The sequence below is a fragment of the Calliphora vicina genome, chromosome 5, assembly GCF_958450345.1.
Source record: "Calliphora vicina chromosome 5, idCalVici1.1, whole genome shotgun sequence".
Taxonomy (NCBI): Eukaryota; Metazoa; Arthropoda; class Insecta; order Diptera; family Calliphoridae; genus Calliphora; species Calliphora vicina.
In genome coordinates, this window is record NC_088784.1 from 80,067,866 (window position 1) to 80,087,401 (window position 19,536).

At 30.8% G+C, this 19,536-nt stretch overlaps 4 protein-coding genes across 5 annotated transcripts in view; 2 read left to right on the plus strand and 2 right to left on the minus strand.

Moving 5' to 3' along the window:
• Positions 1-880: 880 nt before the first annotated feature.
• On the plus strand, positions 881-2,607 carry wcd (U3 small nucleolar RNA-associated protein 18 homolog wicked). The gene has a single exon (XM_065511815.1). It carries the CDS (start codon positions 969-971, stop codon positions 2,535-2,537), a length of 1,569 nt encoding a protein of 522 aa, XP_065367887.1. The 5' UTR covers positions 881-968; the 3' UTR covers positions 2,538-2,607.
• Nup62 (Nucleoporin 62kD) lies at positions 2,594-4,059 on the minus strand. The gene has a single exon (XM_065511817.1). It carries the CDS (start codon positions 3,956-3,958, stop codon positions 2,684-2,686), a length of 1,275 nt encoding a protein of 424 aa, XP_065367889.1. The 5' UTR covers positions 3,959-4,059; the 3' UTR covers positions 2,594-2,683.
• A 213-nt stretch (positions 4,060-4,272) lies between these two features.
• LOC135961724 (protein O-glucosyltransferase 2-like) lies at positions 4,273-6,373 on the plus strand. The gene is made up of 4 exons (XM_065513277.1): positions 4,273-4,518; positions 4,589-5,507; positions 5,660-5,965; positions 6,026-6,373. The coding sequence occupies exons 1-4, from the start codon at positions 4,334-4,336 to the stop codon at positions 6,134-6,136; spliced, it is 1,521 nt and encodes a 506-aa protein (XP_065369349.1). The 5' UTR covers positions 4,273-4,333; the 3' UTR covers positions 6,137-6,373.
• Positions 6,374-10,598: 4,225 nt separating this feature from the next.
• Positions 10,599-19,536, minus strand: part of LOC135960615 (angiopoietin-2) — a 260,821-nt gene continuing 251,883 nt past the window's right edge. The window contains exons 2-7 of one of the 2 annotated variants that reach the window (XM_065511948.1): positions 15,692-16,717; positions 14,924-15,077; positions 11,568-11,699; positions 11,293-11,480; positions 10,929-11,115; positions 10,599-10,869 (exon numbers count right to left, since the gene is read on the minus strand). In XM_065511948.1, the coding sequence (XP_065368020.1) occupies positions 10,660-10,869; positions 10,929-11,115; positions 11,293-11,480; positions 11,568-11,699; positions 14,924-15,077; positions 15,692-16,717 (1,897 nt within the window). In that variant the 3' untranslated portion in view covers positions 10,599-10,659. Of the gene's footprint in view, positions 10,870-10,928; positions 11,116-11,292; positions 11,481-11,567; positions 11,700-14,923; positions 15,423-15,691; positions 16,718-19,536 lie in introns of both variants that reach the window. The other variant, XM_065511947.1, reaches the window with a different exon arrangement.

Sequence of the window (19,536 nt, forward strand, 5' to 3'; positions counted from 1 at the left end):
AAATTTTTATTAAAAATTTATAATTTATTTATAATTAATTTGAATTTATTTAATTTATGTTTATAATATAAATTAAATAAATTCAAATTATTTATTTTTTGTTTTTCTAATTTCTGACTACTCACACTATTCATGAACTTTGAATAAAGGAAGATTATGAATAAATGTTAATTATTCGAATAATTAATTATTGATAAATCTGATTAATCTGGATGTTGGATTACAAATTAAAGAATAAGCTCAACAAAAAATAAATAAATTCGGCTGCGCAAAAAGTTTTCGAAACGAACAAATTTAAAAGAGTTGTGTTGGATTGATTAGTTGTTTTCTAACAAAATGGAACAAAATATTTAAGACGCTGAAAATGTTGCCATTTCCTTTTGGAAATTCTTATTCTTTGGGTTTTAATCGTGCTGATAATCGTTCTTAATATATTCATGTTTTAATTATAACTCATTTTCGACACATTTTTGGTTTTTACCTAATAAATTTCAGTTTGATCATAAATTCCCCTAAAAATGAGATAACCGTAAATTGTGACTTCCAAAATATTAAAAAAATAAATTTAGTTTAAGAAAATAATGCAATTGGTGATACGTTATTATGAATTTTGATTATAACTTAATTATTTTTGATAGTAGAAGGTTTACATTTTGTTCACATATGTACTATGATCAATAAAAAAGTCAATTTCGAATTTTTTTATGATACGATATTTTGCATTTTAGGTTACTATTTATATTTTGAACTAAAAATTCCATACATACAATTCACCAGTTTATTTGGCGTGATTTGTGTGTTTTTTGTCAGTCTGGCAAATCGAAATGTTTTCCTACAGCTGACGTAAAAGTGACAGTTCAGCTTCAAAACAAAAGATCGAGTTTAGCTGCACGTGTTGTTTTTTAAGAAAAAAAAATATTTTTTTTACATTATTAATTAAAAAAAGATACATAAAAGTAAATTTTATAATGAGTGATGATGAATTAAGTGATGATATGCAGGAGCTAAATGAACTCATTGCAGAATATCGTAGCAAGGAAGAAGAGGAGAAGAATGAAGAACAACAAGAAAACTCTCCTGAAGACAATACAAAAACAAGTGTTCAAAATGATGATATTAACGATAATGAAGTCCCCATGGACAAAGTTTTATTTGGAGACAAAGCCAAACTTTTAAAGAACTTGGAAAATGCTATAACAAAGCCCTCAAAGAAAAATAAAGCTGTTAAAGTTGAAACTGATAGTGATGAAAGTGCGGATGATGAGAAGAATGAGGCAAATGATGGGGGTAAAAGAAAGGCTAAAAAAAGAAAACCTGTATGGACTGATGCTAACGATGAAGAAATAGAATTGGGCGAAGTAAAACGGGAGACAAAACGTACCGGTCCTTTGGATCATCTAAATATGGATAAAACCTATAAGGAATATTTAACCTCCCGTTTTACACGCTTAGTCAATCAACCCAAATGGGCTTCCTTAGATGAAAAACAAAAGAAAGACAGCGACGAGGAGGATGATGATGACAAACTTTTGCGAACTGTTGGATTTCTTAATAAAAAGCCAGAAGGTATTTTAACATCAGGCCATTTAAATATGAAAGTAATGAAGGATTTAAATCGCGCCACTTATGCAGAAGGCTATATCAATAGCATACAATTTCACCCCTCTAGTACGGCTGCTTTGGTAGCTGGTGACCACGGAATAGCTACTATTTATGCCATAGATGGCATTCAAAACGAAAAGCTACACAACATACACATCCCCAACTTTCCCATTCGCTGTGCCAGACTTTTACCCTGCGGTACGAAGGCCGTCTTTGGTTCTGATACACGTTATGCCTACCTGTATGATTTAATGAGCGCTAAAGAGTCCTGCTTAAAATTGAGACGAAATTTTGGAAATTTAAGCAATTTTACTGTATCTCCTTGCGGTCGCTATCTTGCAACAGCCGGTATTTGCGGTGAAATTCATATTTACGAAGCCAAAACATTTGAACATATTCGAAGTTTAAAACAGAATGATGAAGTAGCATCATTGCGCTTTACCGGCGACTCACAAAGACTAATTGTGAGTGGAAATTCTTCAAATGTTTGTGTATTTTCGATGCGGCAACAACGACTTGAACACAAGTTTATTGATGACGGCTGTATAGTGGGCAGTGTTATGGATTTATCGCCCAATCAGCGTCTTTTGGCAATGGGCAGCAAAGAAGGTGTGGTTAATGTTTATGATTTCGATAAGGTAATGCTCTCGTCCACACCTCAACCCTTGAAGACCTTTTTGAATTTAACTACGGGCATAAGTTGCGTACGATTTAATCACTCATCGGAACTGTTGGCGTTCTGTTCGAATATGAGTAAAGATGCAGTTAAAATAGCGCATTTTCCCTCGGCCACGGTTTACGCTAATTTCCCCCGAAATGATTTGAAATTAGGACATGTTCGTACTTTAGAGTTCTCACCGCAATCGGCCTATTTTGCTATAGGTACTACAAAAAGTTGTCCTTTATTTAGAATTAAGCATTTTAAAAATTATTAAAAAATATGTATTTGTACATACAATTTTTTTTTAAGAAAAATAAATAAAACAAGAAAAACTTTAAAAAGAATATTTTATTTTAAGTTTTATAAAACAATTAAATTTTACATAAAAAATTTAGGTTTTTTCTTGATTACACTCATTTCTTAATTATAATAAGCCGACCGAAAAGATCTTTCCGAGTCCCTTTTAAAGGTTTCATGCATTTTCGTTATATCTTCCAATTTGTTGCCAATCGACGATGTACTCTGTTCAATCCACTGCAACGAACTCATATGGGCATTCAGGATCTTGCCAATTTGTATAATGGGATCTGTGTTGTCTTGGCATTTGTTTGACTCATTCAAGTTGTCGATAATTTCCTTTAAATCTTCGGACATTTGTTTCAATTGAGTATCCAGATTCTCTACCATCAAATAGGTCTGCGAGCGTTCTACATCTACTTGTGGTATTTTCATGAATTCCTTTTGTAGCGGCACAATGCTCTCCTCTAATTCTTTGTGTTGGGTGGCAATGAACTCAAGTTCTTGCTCCAAGGTCTGTTGATCTGATTTTACCTTTTGTACGGCATCATTTAAATCAAGAATTTTCTGATTATTACTAATGAGGATTTTGTCCCAAGCATTGATTTGAGTTGCTTGATCTGTGAATACTTTTTCCTGATCCTCTAATTCCAAAGTCCATTTATTAATATGTTCCTCTAATTGATTGTATGATAATTGTGAGGCGTTTGGTGGCATTGTAGCGGAATCAGTGGTTTTTGTAGCGGTTGTTAAGCTGGCAAATCCTGAAGTAGCTGGGGCAGACGTGGCGGCTGCTGCAGGTGCCGGGGCTGTCAATAATGATGTCGTTGATGTTGCTACAGTTCCGGCAGTAGCTGAAGCGGTGGAAGTAGTTGCTGCCGGTGCAGCAAATGCTGAAAAGCCACTAGCCAATGGAGCAGCAGAAGTTGCTGGTGCTGAGGTAGTACTAGCGGGCACCGTGGTAGCAGCAGCAGATGTTGCGGCCGGTGTTGTTCCAAAACCGAAACCGGTAGCAGCTGGCTGTGAAGCAGCAGTTGCTGTTAAACCAAATGTTGGTGCTGCTGGTTGAGCCGCTGCAGTAGTAGTTGTAGCTGCCGCTGGTGAAGCTGTTCCAAAGCCAAATCCTGTGGTGGTAGCTCCACCACCCAAGCCAAATGTTGGTGTAGCTGCAGCAGCTGATGCGACCGGAGTGGCGGCTGTATTTGTAGCAGCAGGAGCTGCCGCCCCAAATCCAAACCCTAAGGGTTTAGCCCCAGCATCGCCACCGCCTGTGGCGCCAAATGAGAAACCACCCTGCTTTGCAGCAGCGGGTTGTGCTGCAGTTGCAGTAGTGTTTGGAGCTCCAAAAGAAAAGCCCCCAGCTGATGGTGTATTAGTTCCAGGTAATTGAAAACTCATTGTCTATGTTTTTTATTTAAAATATTTAGATTTATGATTTTGTGAAATTCGTTTGAGAAACTGCGAAGAAAAAACACAATAGGTCTTGCTCTTCTTTTCGATGTATTTTGTCTATTCACTCTGAACTGGTAACAAGCTCAAGACTCGCCAGCATTGCCAGATGAAATATTTTACGATTTCTCAGAGAAATCGTAAACCGATTTGAAGAAAAAATACATATGGCAACACTTTGAAAAATATCCCTAAATTGAGAATCAGCTGTCCAAAATATTTGACATTTACAAAGTCAACAAGAGCATTTTTTCTCTCACAAATTATAACAAAAAAAAAAAAGAAAATATTTTTTTACAACGGCACAAACATTTTAAATGAATTATGTTAAAAGTTTTAATTAATTTGCTTATACTATTTATAAGCTCTGTGGTACTTATTGAAGCTAGAAAAAATGACTTAGTAGGAGCTAAAGAAACTCTTATACATGGACATGGCTTAAAACCAGATGAGGTTGTATTGCCGGCAAGATACTTTTTCATACACGCCAGTTCTCCGGAGGGTGTACTGTACGTAGCCTTTAAACAAGGATATTGGATATAATAATGAATTAACTTAATATTAATATTTTTTAATTAGGTTCGACGAATCACCACCTTTGAAATTTGAAGTACAAATTGTGGGCAACTCGGCCCACGGTCGTTGTAGATCTCAAGTGGATGTTATAGATCGTGGAGATGGTACATTTTGGGCACGTTACAAAATCATCGACAATTGGTGTGACAGTGTTGAAATTCATGTGCGCTACAATGGTTCACATGTGGCCAAATCACCTTACTACATTTGGAATAGAGTGTATTCGGAAAAATGTTATTGCCCCACTGAACTCAATCTATGGATGATCAACAATGAGTGTAAATCGGCCTCGCAAGAACAACAAATAGTCTCGGATTTACATTCATTTAAGCGTGTAAACTTTAGCCTAATACGTGATAATCTAGTTAAACGCTACAATCAACCCGAAAGCATTTCATTGTGCCATTACATTGTGAAAAATCAGCAAATATGGCGCAAATGCTATGGAAAATATGATGGTTTTAAGATGTTTATGGATGCCACACTACTGGCATTGGGTCGTGTGGTGCAACTGCCCGATATGGAATTCTTTTTGAATCTTGGCGATTGGCCGCTGTCGAAAAAGGGTGGCCAACAAAGGACTTCTGGACCCTATCCCATATTTTCGTGGTCCGGTAGTAATGATTCTCATGACATTGTCTTGCCTACATACGATATAACCGAATCAACATTGGGCATTATGGAGAGAGTAACATTGGATATGTTATCGGTTCAGCGTAGTAAATATCTTTGGGATGATAAGATTGATAAATTATTTTGGCGAGGTCGTGATTCGCGACGTGAGCGTTTGGATTTAATTGATTTTGCAAGACAACGTCCAGATCTAATAGATGCTGCCATAACGAACTTTTTCTTCTTTCGTGATGATGAACAAAAATACGGACCTAGAGTGGATCACATAAGTTTTATGGAGTTTTTTAAGGTAATGGGTAAAAATTTTATAAATTTCGGTTATAATACTAATGTTCTTTTAACTTGTATGAAATACAAGTTTTTCGCACATTTTTAAGTTCTATTTGAAAATTCTTCTTTGAAATTTACATAAAATAAAATCTCTTCAATACAAAATTTCAGTACAAATTTCAATTCAACATAGACGGTACGGTGGCCTCATATCGTTTGCCTTATCTTTTGGGCGGCGGTTCAGCGGTCTTTAAACAAACCTCGCCATACTACGAGCATTTCTATAGTAAACTACAGCCCTATGAACACTATATACCGGTTAAACGAGACCTGAGTGATTTAATCGAGAACATTGAATGGGCTAAGGATGAAAAAAACCAAAAACAAGTCAAGGAAATTGCATTAAAATCTAGAGAATTTGCCGTTAACAATTTATTGCCCCGTAATATATATTGTTATCATATGGCTTTATTTAAAGTAAGTTTAGTGCAGTACATTTGTTTAGTTTAATATAAATAATTGATGTGTGTTTTTCAGGAGTGGAGCCAACGTTTAGTGTCACCAATAAATGTATTGCCGGGTATGGAAAGAGTACGAGAAAAAAATGCTTGCTCTTGCAAAGATACTCATGTTAAAGATGAGCTTTAAACTTTTAGTATTTTCGTCGCATTTACAATAAATATTGTAGTATTTTATGTATGTATGTATGTGATTAAGGAAACTGCACCCAACCAGTCATATTTTTTTAATTTAAATTATATTTTGCACCCACTTATACACTTTTGACATTCATACACCCCCATTTAATGTGTAATAATAAACATTTACAAGAATCTCATATAGACATTTTATAATAAAAAAATGTGAAAACAACTTTAAAGAAAATGTAGTTTTATTCTTATTAAAGAGGGAAAACAATTATTTCTTACCGTATTTATACTTTTCCTGCAACATAAAAACTCTTGGTTTTATTTTGTTTTATATATTTTTTTATTTGATTTTTTTTATTAACCTCTCTTTATTTTTACTACAAAATCTCTTAAGAATACTAATTTGTTTTACAAATTTCTTTTATACAAATTTAACTACTAATTATGTGTTTTTTTTTTGTATTTTTTCTTTTATAATTTATGGTGCATGAATTTATACAATTTATGTTTTTATTTTTTATTATAAATTTTTTAAAAATTGGAATTAATATAAAAGAAATAATGTTTTAAGATGCAATTAAGAAATTATTTACATTAGAAAAATAAAATTGAAGCATTATAATATAAAGATTTAGATAAAATGCGAAAAACAAAAAAAAAAAACAAAATAACGTTAAAATATAAAACAACAACGAAATGTGAAATAATTTATGATAAATTAATGATATTGTGATATTAAATACTTTAAATTGAAACAAAAAAGATTTAAGCACAAGCAATTTTCTAATATGTTTAAAAATATTTTCAACTGGGTTTTAAAGATCAATCTCTTTCAAATGATGCTCAACTACTTTTTTTAAGAATCGATAGAAGTCCTTTAAAAATTTTAGTTTTTGATAAAAAACATTAATAAAATTTAAATATTTCAAATTAGTATTCAAATTTACAAGAATCTCGAAATCCCTCCAGTTCTGTAAATCGAACTAGAGAACGTTTTCGATTTTAAAACGTATTAACATATTTTGGTTTTCTGTAAATCGAATTCACATGATTTACTCGTTTTACTTTCGAGTAAACAAACCTGTTTCAATGTAGAAAATGTCTAGTAGAAAATCCTTTCGTTTTTGAAAATCGCTCATTTTTGAAATCACTCGATTTAACGAACATAAAATTCGTTTTGAAATTTTTTATTGAAATCGACGACACCCTTTTGTATTTTATTGTAGTTTTACATTTTTTTTAATTTTATAAAAACATTCCGTAACGCTATAAATAAACTGTTTTCAGATATTTGTGTAGTTTTGAATTTGCTCAAAATATAAAAACTACCTTTAACATGTGTTTTTTTATGTTTTAATATTCGAAATTAATGGCTTGTTCCTCGAATTCGAACGAAAGTGATTCGACTGTAAAAAGAGTTGAAAATAAAGAAACTGAATGTTGTACGTTTTCGTACATTTCGCTTAGGAAGAATTCGTTCGATGTTGATAAATAGGAGGATTAGTGTTTAATTCGATTCGAAAGAAAACATTTTCGAAATATCATGTATAAAGCATTCAAATTCGTACGATTTTGTTTTTGAAAAGAATTACAAAGGCATTTTCAATCAAACCTTATATTTGAAAATGCCTTTCAAATATAAGGTTTGAGATATGTATTCTTTTTATTAACAGCCCAATTATGAAAAAAATCGTTTTTTTCATCTCATTTTTCCTATTCAAATTCTATGTTAAAAAAAACGAAAAGGGAAAAGTAAAAAAATAAAAAAATTGCGGATTTTGAATTTTCGAAAAGGTTAACGTAATCTCGAATTCTTCTCAAAAATGCACTATATTTGGTTTTAAGTTCATATCTAATAATTAAAGGGAAAAATTTTGCCTTTGAAAACCATAATTGGGTCATAATTGCCTTTGAAAACCATAATTGGGTCAAATTGACCCAAGGAGTGCAGAAGGGTTAAGATTGCTGATTTATAGTTGCTGACAATACAATGGAAACTTTTCCTAATTTTCAATTAAAAACAAAGCGTCATATACTTCTATAATTTGAAAAAGAGTGCTGCCGATTGCTTATGGTGAAGGTGTTCTATCGGTTTCAATGTGCGAGAGATGGTTTGTTCGATTCAGAAGTGGTGATTTTGACAAAAGATCGTCACAGTAGGGAACGATATTTATTTTGTTTTCGTCTTTTTTAATAAAAGATTTTTACAATTTTCAAACGAAATTATTTGAAAACATTTGAATGTTAGATATTTAGTATATTCGAAACTGACAATTTTTATTTTCATAATAGAAACACTTGAAAAAATGGTTAAATTTTGTGTTTGAAAATAAATTTTGGATGCTGTGTTCGACATTTTTAGTATTTCGAAATCTTCGAACATGATTTAAAATTTCTAAGAAATATAAAAAAATAAATTCTAATTTGAAATAATTTTCAATGTGATTTTATGTTCGAAAATTCGAACTTATTTTGTTTTTCTTCGTAATACAAGAACAATTTACTTTTCATAAATTGGTAGACATATATAAACAATTTTCATGTTAAGTACATGTTCGAAAATTCGAAAATAATTTTCAATTCTTCTCAAGAATTTTCAAATCGAAATTTAAATTTTCGAAATTCAAAATTCTTTTTTCAAATACATACTTTCATATGAGTTTTTTACACTCTCAATAAAAAAAATTAATTTTTGTACATTTATAAACAATTTTCATGTTAAATGTTAGAAAATAATATTCAATTCCTTTGAAACATGAGCTTAGAGATTATTTTAAGAAAAAGGATTTTTGTTTAATATAAAATTTAAAGTAAATTTTAATATTATTTGGAATTTTTTAAAAACGTGATTTTTTCATATTCGAAAATTGTTCAAATGAATTTATACGATTCTTTATACAAAAAATTCTATTTTAAAAGACTGTTCCATCAAATATATTTCTAACTAGTTGTTCGCCCCGGCTTCGCCCGGTAGCATTTACAAATGTTAGTTCTTCAAATTTCTCCAACCCACGCACACCAGCCTGTTCTTATTTATTTGCAAATAAAATATCTAAATTTGTACTGCATACTTTAGGGGGCTTTTTTTATTACAGTTGACTGGACTCACAAAAAAAGAATTTCCGAGTTTTAGCCGGAATTTTTGAATTTTTTTTCTTACAAATTTAGAATCGAATAAAAAAAAATCAGCCAAATCGCTCCAGCCGTTCTCACGTGATGCCATTACATACATTGACCATTTCATTTTTATATATATAGATAGATATAAAATATTCGAAAATTTTAATATAATTTCGAATTTCTTAAAAATGCGAGTTACAAATTATAAAAAATGTAACTTCGAAACTTTAAAAATTATTTTTTTTTAAATTTTATGGTTTTCTTTATATGTTTTAAATTATTGGCATGTTTGAAGAAAATTTTGAAAGTTTTTGAAACTCGATTTCGAATTTCCTAGAAATATAGAAAAAAGCGAAAAATTCTTATTCGAAAAATGTTCAAATGCATTTGTTTGATACTTTATAAAGGTTCTAACAAGTTGAGAATTTAAATGTTAAATTTTTAATACAAAACCTTATCCAATGAAACAATTTCAAAATATTTTTTTTGGAATTTTCAATACGATACAAAAATTATCTGTAGATAGATTTAATGGTTACTATTAATAAAATTTCATTAGGAATATTGCGTCTTAAATAGAATTTGTGCATTATTTTTAAAATTTTGAAAACTTTTTCTTATTATTTAATAAACTGAATGAACATTTGTTTTACTAACTTAATGAGTATATTTTAAATTGTTCATTTTTCTTTAATTATTGTCACATAACCGGCCTCGTTATATATTTAACTCTTATCATATAGTTTTTTTTTTATATTTATTTTAAATATAATTATGTACTTAAAAGCCAATTGTTTTATTTTATGAATTAATACAAAAATATTTAACAAAATGTATGATGGGGGGTGTGGGTGTGTGTGTGTTTGTGCATTTAACAACGATTTCGAAAATTTGAATTTCATTATTATAAACGAATATTGATTGATTGATGCGAAAAAATGTGTGAACGAGTGAGTATGTATTATAATTAAGGGTTTTTTTGTTGTTGTTGTGTATGTAAAATGATATAATAAGTTAATAAAACTTTAAAACATAACAAATTAAAATGTATACAAAAATAATAAAAAAAATAGAAAATCATAAGAAAAATAATAACATTAAACAAAAAAATAATAATTCGCTATGAAATAAACAACTTATTTTGATTTGGTGCTAAATTTGAACCAATTGTTTTAGATGATTTTAAAAAAAATTCAAATCAATTGTGAAAAGATACTTTGTTTAGCTTATATAACTTTATCCAATGGTTTATAATTTCGTATCCATATAAAAATAATGAATGAAAGAATTATAAAGAATTTGAGTATTTTGTTCACTTAAGTATTTGCTGTTGCTTTTTTCGAAAAGTTTAATATACAAGAAAATGATGTTTAATTAATAAAATAATGTATAACATGGTGTTTACGTGGAAGACGACGATGATGAGGATGCTGAATTGGCACCCATAGGCTGGGGACCACGTGGCCTTATCATCATGGTGGCCTTTTTCAAAGTGTAATCCCATCCGCGCCAGCGGAACCAAACAATACCTTGACGTGCTGTCAAGTCCTGGGGATCGTGCAAGTAAAGACCATTAAGACCTCGACCGCATGACTTCCACCACCAGCCGCCCTTTAAAAAAACAATTATTAATATTGAACGAAATTTTATTAATAAATCATTTAAATTACCTTTAGCATACTAGCACAATTCAATGATGATCTATCATTATCACGATTATATGTTGAGAATGGACTATTATTTGAGCCATACCAAGGATCATTTAAAGAATCACCGGCATTACCTTCATAGCCATCAATTTCCAATTTGTAATAATCAGCTTCCGAATGTATTTTGAAATGTGAATATTGAGCATATCTGTGATTAAAAATTTAAATATTTAAGTTTATTTTAAAATAGTCCTACATTAATATTTAAGATCTTTATATTATTTAAGATCTTGTATAAGTTTTTATATCAAATCCACAGTTCTAGTTACTTTCAACATCTTCTTTGGTATAAAACCAGCCTAAGCTTTACAATTTTCAAACTCACCTCTTATTTCCTTCAAAATCTTCCAGTTCTACTCTCAGTATATAATCTTCATTGTTGGTTAGCATATAGATATTTTCGTTACCCAACCAAAATTCTTTACCTGGATCACCGAAACCATTTTTATAATCGGCCCAATCACGATTAAAGTTTTCTCTAGGCTCACCAAAATCATCACGTCTTTGTATGACCTAGATTTGTTTTTACACAATTAGAAGAAATTTATAATTTATTTATTGCAATTAAAACAAATTATTAACAATGAAATAGATGCTTACCGTCCAACCGCCGTCAGAAACTTCCTGCTCGCAAAATACCTTCAAGAACCAATAGGTGGTGCCGCGAATTTGTAAATAGAAAACACCCGACTGTTTCATGCCAGCGTTTAATAAATCAACGCAAGAGAAACCCTGGAATAATAAAAATTAAATATAAATTATTGAAATAAAGTAAAGAATATCAAATATTTGAAGAACAACTTGTAACCACTAAAGTACATATCGAGATTTGGGGATCCCGGTTGTGTATAATTGAACTAAATATTTGCTGTCACATTTTATTTGAAACATATTACTATTGATCTATTCATATAGGGACGAAACGAAAAATTATGATCAACAAACTAACTCCTCTAAATTTTATAATATCGCTGGCTTAACATGCAAAGGCTCTAGACCATATTTTAAAATTTTACAGGAGAGACAAAAAACATTCAAACTTTTTTTTGCGTAAATATTTATGAATTCTGTAAACGCAATTTTTTTTTTCTTTGTAAAAGCAAAATGATAACATAAGTATTTGCCGAGATAAAAGGTTTTTTGGACTTAGAGCTTTTTCTATTGCTTAGTTTGTATTTTTTCTATGGATTAATAAGTCATTAATATAGACAATATGGGTATATAATGATAGAAATTTCAAAGTCCATTGCAACGATTTATATAAGGCTATAGTAAGTTGGACCTACAATGGGTCAAAATCAGGAAAAATATATTTTAACCCGAATTTTTTTTTTTCATCAAAAAATTTTTTTTGCCATAAATTCTTTTTTTTAATTTTTAAAAATTTAAAAAAAAATTAAAAAATTTTCCAAAATTTTAAAAAAAAATTTTAAAAATTTAAAAAAAAAATTGGAAAAAACTTTTTTAAGAAGGATAAATAAGATTCGGCACAGCCAAGTAGCTCTCCTACTTGTTTTTCACTAATAATTTTAAAAAAATTTAAAAATCTTGAAAAAAAACAATTTAGAAAAAAAAATTTGGTAAAATTTTTTTTTTAAATTTATAAAAAACAATTTTGAAATTTTTTTTTTTTTAAATTTTGTATACCTAAACATATTTAAAACTTGTATTTTAAAGTACAATTTGGTGAATGATATATAAGCCGAATATACATAGCTGTAATACGTTTGTGTAGATGTTTGTAACACCCAAAAATATTAGTCTAACACCCACCTTAAATTATACCGATAGACTCAGAATCACTTTATGTGTCGATTAATTTTGAAGACATTTGACGAAGCGTATTGAAACTAGCTGAAATCGGTCCATTATTTCCACTAGCTCCCATACAAATGTACTTCCGAAATACTTTATACTATGGAAATCATGTCACCTAATTTCATGCCGATCGGTCTATAATTAGTCATAGCTCCCATATAGGGCCCGTTTCCAAAAATCACTTTAACGATTATAAATATCATAAAAATGTTGGTATATACATAAAATTCAACGCAAATAACTTTGATGGCGATCGGTCCAGAATTAGTCATAGCTCCCAAATAAGACCCTCTATCGAAAATTACTTTTTTAAATTTAAACAAGTAAGAGAGCTATATTCGGCTGTGCAGAATCTTATATACCCTTCACAAAATTATACTTTAAAATAATTTTTTTAAATATTTTTAGGTAAACAAAATTTAATTTTTTTTAATTGTTTTTTATTTTTTTTAAAAAAAGTTTTTTCCAAATTTTTTTTTTTTTTGGAAAAAAATGTATGACAAAAAAATTTTTTGATGAAAAAAAAAATCGGGTTAAAAAATATTTTTCCCGATTTTGACCCATTGTAGGTCCAACTTACTATAGCCTTATCTACATCGTTGCAATGGACTTTTAAATATCTATCATTAGATATCCATATTGTCTATATTAATGACTTAGTAATCCAGATATAATCAAAAATAGGTAAAAAATCGAGGTTGTCCCGGCTTTTTGCTCATATCTCCGTTATTTATGGACCGATTTTGCTGATTTTAAATATGTCTGACAGAATTATTGAAGATTTGGATCCCGAAGATATCTGGGGTCTTCAGAAAATTGATTTCAACAGACAGACAGACAGGATCCAGAATATATATACTTTATAGGGTTGGAAATGAAAAATGTAGAAATTACAAACGGAATGACAAACTTATATATACCATTCTCACGAAGGTGAAGGGTATAATTACAAGAATTTTATAGATTTCCTTCAGAGGTGATATATGGGAGTTATGATCAGTTAAATACCTAACCTCGCAGTATTTGAATGAGTAATTTATTTGGAATTTAAACATTTATAACAAATTGATGAGAGTTTAACTAATAATCTGAAAGCGGAAGTTGGAAGAACATTTGTATGATCATAAACCTATTTCAGCGATGTTGGCACATGTACCAAATTTCATCGAATTATCTACAAAATTGCGACTTGCACAGTGGCGCCATTTGAGTTTTTTCGTTGCAAAAATCATAACTTTTGAACCAAATGAGATATTAAAAAAAATTAAAAGGACTATGATAGATAATTGATTAGCCTATGAAATGAGTGTTTGAAAATGGTTCTACGCCTTTCAGGTGCCTACTTATGGGTTAGCAAAGTTGAAATTTGTGGAAAAATCAATTTTATGGGAAGTAAAATAAATTATTTTTTTGGTTTGTCTTTTTTCAAAATTTTACCTCTAGAAAAGATGGGGCAAGGACGGGCAGCTAGAGATTTTTGCATTAGGTAAAGGACTAATCAAAGAACTTATTTTGAAAATATGGCAAATATAGAAAATTATAGTTTTTTTATTTTCCATTAAAGTTGAGAAATATTGAAAAAATGGATTGTTGGTAAATATTAATTTACCTGGACAAATACAAAGCAAACAGTACAATTTTTTTTATTCTTTTCTTAATAAATAGATCTACCAATATAATTAAAAATAATGACGATCCGTAATATAGTTTTCGATATATTGTATCTGAAAGCGGACTAAATTACCTATAAATGGTCTGTTTTTTGAAAACTGAAAATCAGTCAACTTTGAAGGGCTATATCTTCTATACCAAAAATATGATTGTAATAAGAGTAGCATATTTGAAATCGTTGGACAATTTACTGTAAAATAGGTTTATTCAATATTTTTTAGGGGCACATTAGGGGCAACCTCACTTGTTCTACGGGCGCCACTGTGCATCGTTAAAACGACACAGAAAGTGATTCAGAATCGAATGGTATTAGAGGAGAACAAATTGTTTCCTATATGAAGATATACTTATATCTCAACTGGAAATTGGGAGATGGTGTTTTGAAAACCTCTAGGGCAAATAAATTTTCCCTAGTGTTTCTCCAATCTGCTAGGGGTGTAACTTAACTTTACAAAACTTGTACTCACCTTAACATCCTTTAATGCCAGAATATCCGTGGTAAATGTTGTATTCACCACTGAGGGTTTGTTCTTAACACTGGGAAATATAATGCCACCTTTGCGCGATATAGGTTTGGTTGATGACGTCGATGCTGTCGAGGAGGACGATGACGAAGAACTGCTGCTTGATGATGTGGTCGTCGAAGATGTTGATGAGGTGGTGGAGGAAGTAGTTTGATTAGAATTAACACCTGCAGCAATTGTGGTGGGTAATGTTGGTGTGGTAGAAGAATATGTACCAGAGACAGAATTGGCCAACACTACAGTGGGGGTTGTATTCGATGTAGAGGAGGATGAGGAGGAAGAAGAGTAGGAAGTTGGATTGTTTATGGTAGAAGAAGGAGAAGAAATAGTTGAGGGTGTTGGTGTTGCTGCTAACGAAGCAGTAGAGGGTGTTGTTGGAATAGTTGATGTTGTCGGGGATGTACTACTACTTTGTGCGGTATAGTCATCAATGACGGAGTATCTGTGGTATAATAGTTTTTATTTATTTGATTTGTTTTTTTGTAGTTTCGTTTGTAGGTTAATCAAATGGTAATGTTAAAGTGTTAGCAAGAATGAGTTATGTTGAAAGTAGGAAAATGAAAATGGCTATTGCTTTGTTCGGTTGAGTGTGTGATAATGATAATTTTACTCAGAGAAAGTGAAAAACTAAAATAATTGACTTCCAATTATTTAAGTTTTTTATTAACTTTCTTTTTGAGTTAACTAGAATATTAAAAACTGGGTACAAACCTATTGGGATCATATTCCACCAAACGATCTATGGTTGGATCCATTAAAAGTTCAGCCGGTACTGGTCTTTGAGCCAATAATTGCACATCATCTTCTTGTTTCTTAAGGCGCTTCTCAACCATATCCAAGTTGTTGATAATCAAATTCGTTTTAGTTTTCAAATCTTGATGAATTTCCCCAATAGCTCTCTCCTGTCTTTGAGTTTGTGTAAGTAAAGCATCCGATTTGGGCAATAAGTGGTCTACCGAGGATTTAGTGCCCACCACAACATCCCAAACTTCATCCATTTTTTCGGAAACCGAAACCATGGGACGAATTTGCTTAACTAAGGCATCAATTTTACTTGACTTGATAAGAGGCAAAGCCGTGGTGGTGGCATTCAAATTATTGTACTGTACATGATGATCGACTACAGCTTCGTGTATATCGCCCACCATGCGCAACATGCGGCCAACATTTTCCGACACTATATTAATATGGAATTGTAGTTTCTTGTCGATATTGTCGGTGGTATCTCTCAGTTCAATTAGTTCATTGGAGACATGCGACATGACCTCTGCATTCATGGCCTTGGTGATTTCAATGACATTCATGCTGATGGGCTTCTTTTCACTGGCCTCGGCATTGAATTCATCCACTTGCAGCAGATTGTTGTCTATTTGATTTTTCAGTACTTCCAATTTTGAATCTATGTCACTGACTTTCTGATCGAGCAACACTAAACGATTGTCCAACTGTTGCGTGGATGATGCGGAGGAAGTACGAGCCGATCGTCCATTTGCCGCACGATTCTCTGCACCAATTATATGACCCGTATCAATAATATCATTGGAGATTTTTGTATCTAAAGATCTTAATTTCGAAATAACTGAATCGGTTTTCACTAGATTATCTGATACACGATTATCCAAGATTTCCATACGTTTCATCATGTGTTCCACAGACTTGTCCAGATTATCTATACGTTTCAATTTACCCTCCAAGGTATTGATAATTACCTCAAATATATTTAGCAATTGTTGTTCTCTGCAAAGTAAATTGGACGAAAAGAAAAAAATACATGTTAATGCTAACGAAATATGTAATTTGTTTTCATTCTATTAGCAAATAAATAAATATAAATATTTGTCTTATTTGGGAAAAAAAATCGTGCTTAAATTAACCCAGTTTTTCATGCAGTTTAACAAAACACGATATTTGCTTTGATCAAATAAATATGTATGTTGCGGCTGCCACATTTTAAATGTTGTTTGCTGTATGAAATTGTTACTGTTGTAATCATATTATCTGTCACAACAATACATCAGTATAGTTACCAATCAATCTGTTATTGATTGATAGTTGTAAAATTAAATTAAAAAAATATTTGTGTTGAAAATAGTAAAAATTTATGGAAGTGTTTAAAATTATTTACAAAATTAAAAAAATATTCTTACAACACTTTGTTAGAATTGTAGTTTGAAAGATATATATCACAAATTTTACAGATATGAATCAGATTGGTTTCAGAAAAAAAACAAAAGAAAATGTCAAAATAGTTGTGGTTAGGAAAGAGGGACAAATATATGTATATCACACCCGATGCCTATTGAAAATGTTATTTTTGCTCTCGCTCTGCAAAACACAACCATTGAAAGTCGATATCCCTTTTATGACAACTATCATTTGTTGCATATCAGTATTAATCTGCGATATATGTATATTAGAGTGACAGCAGATTTGAATATTGAATATTTGAGCCAAATCGGACAACGATTTATGGACGCGCATCGAGGTCAAAGTTTAAAATTACTTTAAAAATTAATTTTTGGAAATTAATCCTGTATCTCCTTTGGGTGAAAATGACCCAAAATCTGTATTATCGCCAAAATTCGGGAAAAATGCAAATTTTTCAGTTTTTTTTTTAAATTTTGCTACTAAATAAATACTTTTGCAATTGAATGCAAAAGAATCGAAATGTGTACGTAATTTCTAATGAAAAGATAGCGAAATGTTATATATTTTAGGGACGTTTTTAATAAAACTTAAGAAAAATATAACATGAAGTCCAGTATTTATAATAACAGATTCAATATTAACCCTTAATGTCACTTGGGGCTAAAATATGAATGATGCTAATTTTAATCTTTTTTAAAATTAAAAAAACTGAATCATGCAAGTTATTTTTTAAATTTAATAAATCAAAAGTACACTAAAGGTTTAAAATTAATTTTATTTTTCACAAATCCTCAATAAAATATTAAATACGTTATTAAGGCAAAAATCAGCTATAAACACAATATTTTGCCGTTTAAAAAATGAGTGATCAAAATTGTGAAAATAAATTTTTATTGAAATCAAAATTCGGCGATAACTTTTTTCGAGAAATGGACCTGCCAATTGGCCTCCAAGGTATTGCGATTTGATTATCTCGATTATTTCATGTGTGGCCACGTGAATTCTCTGGTTTATGCTGATAAACTAGCTCGATAAAGTGGACCAAATTTTGTACAATTTCAAGTTCTATCTATCTTAAATAACGCGCTTTATATAGTGCAGTATGTGAACCATGGTCACAAATCCTCTCAAACATTTTATTATTCCAAAAGATAAAATTTATTTAGATTCCAATATTACTTCAGTTATTATTTCACGTTAAGAAACGATTTCAGTTACATTTTTTGTATTTTAATTTAAGTATTATGATTGTTATGTGATTAACAGCGCTTTTTTGACTGTAACTTGATCAATGTTAAAAAAAGTTGGTTTTTGTCTGTGCTAGTTAAATTCGAATGTATCTTCATACACAGCCATATTAAGCACGTAGTGAGAGTAGACATTATGTAAGGAGCAGACTAGGGTTCCTAATCCGAAAAAAAGTTCGAGGGAATGAATAAATGATTTAAATATTTCCCGGATAAAGTTCAGGAAATTAGGAACCCTAGGGCTATTCACGACCTACAGCATGATAGCGTCATTCCAAGGAAATGCATCACTTGCCGAAGTTGATACCTCCGTGATCGATACAGTAAATCGTATGTCGAGACAGGGTATAGGTTAGAGTGTCCAAAAAACCGTCAAATTTGAAAACCCAGTTTCCGGTTTAACGGAAAAAGTGTGATTTTGAAAAAACCGGTTTTTATTATTGTCTTTTAAAAAAGCGGTTAAACGGTTTCGGTTTTTGTCTTCAAAAAAACCGGTTAACCGGTTTGTATTAAATTTTTATTTAATATGAAAAGAGTCCCCTTAAATTTATTTTTATTTGTGGACTCTAATAGGAAATGTGTTAAGAATTATGTACTACATTTACAAATTTAGCATTTTTCAATTTTTAAAGCTCTATTTTTATGCAATTATTTTATAACTTTTACTAAATATTGTCAAATGCTATAGTTTTCTATAAAATAAATCATTATTTTTAAAAATGGTATCAAAGTTTTTCATAAATATGTTTGAATGTGCTTTAGAAAATATATTTCATTAAAACCGGTTAACTGTCTTACAAAAACCGGTTCATCAAAAAACCGAAAAGTTAAAAAAACCGAAACCGGTGGAGTTTATAAAGATGAAAAAACCGGTTGATCGGTTTTCGGTTTCGGCTTTGGATATAGTTGTGCAATAATCAATGAAAGTGTGAACGCCCATGGCCCAAATAAGCCTCGATGTCGAGTATTGTAGGCAGTGTAGACCATCTGGTCTCAGTATACCATAATGTTACCGTGATATAGACGACTTGCAACATGAAAGTTCTCTATCAATTAGTTTTGGGCAATTCGTGCCAATGATACAGATCTATACGGAAAATCGTCTGTTTGGTTAATCATTTACAAAATAAATTGAAACAAATTGGCTTAAGCCTTGTAGTA

What these genes read in the sequence shown, in the direction of transcription:
- Nup62 (XM_065511817.1), bottom strand. Translation starts at nt 3,958, where the DNA reads ATGAGTTTTCAATTACCTGGAACTAATACACCATCAGCTGGGGGCTTT.
- wcd (XM_065511815.1), top strand. Translation starts at nt 969, where the DNA reads ATGAGTGATGATGAATTAAGTGATGATATGCAGGAGCTAAATGAACTC.
- LOC135961724 (XM_065513277.1), top strand. Translation starts at nt 4,334, where the DNA reads ATGTTAAAAGTTTTAATTAATTTGCTTATACTATTTATAAGCTCTGTG. An exon ending in AGTTCTCCGGAGGGTGTACT is followed by an intron (nt 4,519 to 4,588) that starts GTACGTAGCCTT and finishes TTTTTTAATTAG; the next exon opens with GTTCGACGAATCACCACCTT. An exon ending in ATCATATGGCTTTATTTAAA is followed by an intron (nt 5,966 to 6,025) that starts GTAAGTTTAGTG and finishes TGTGTTTTTCAG; the next exon opens with GAGTGGAGCCAACGTTTAGT.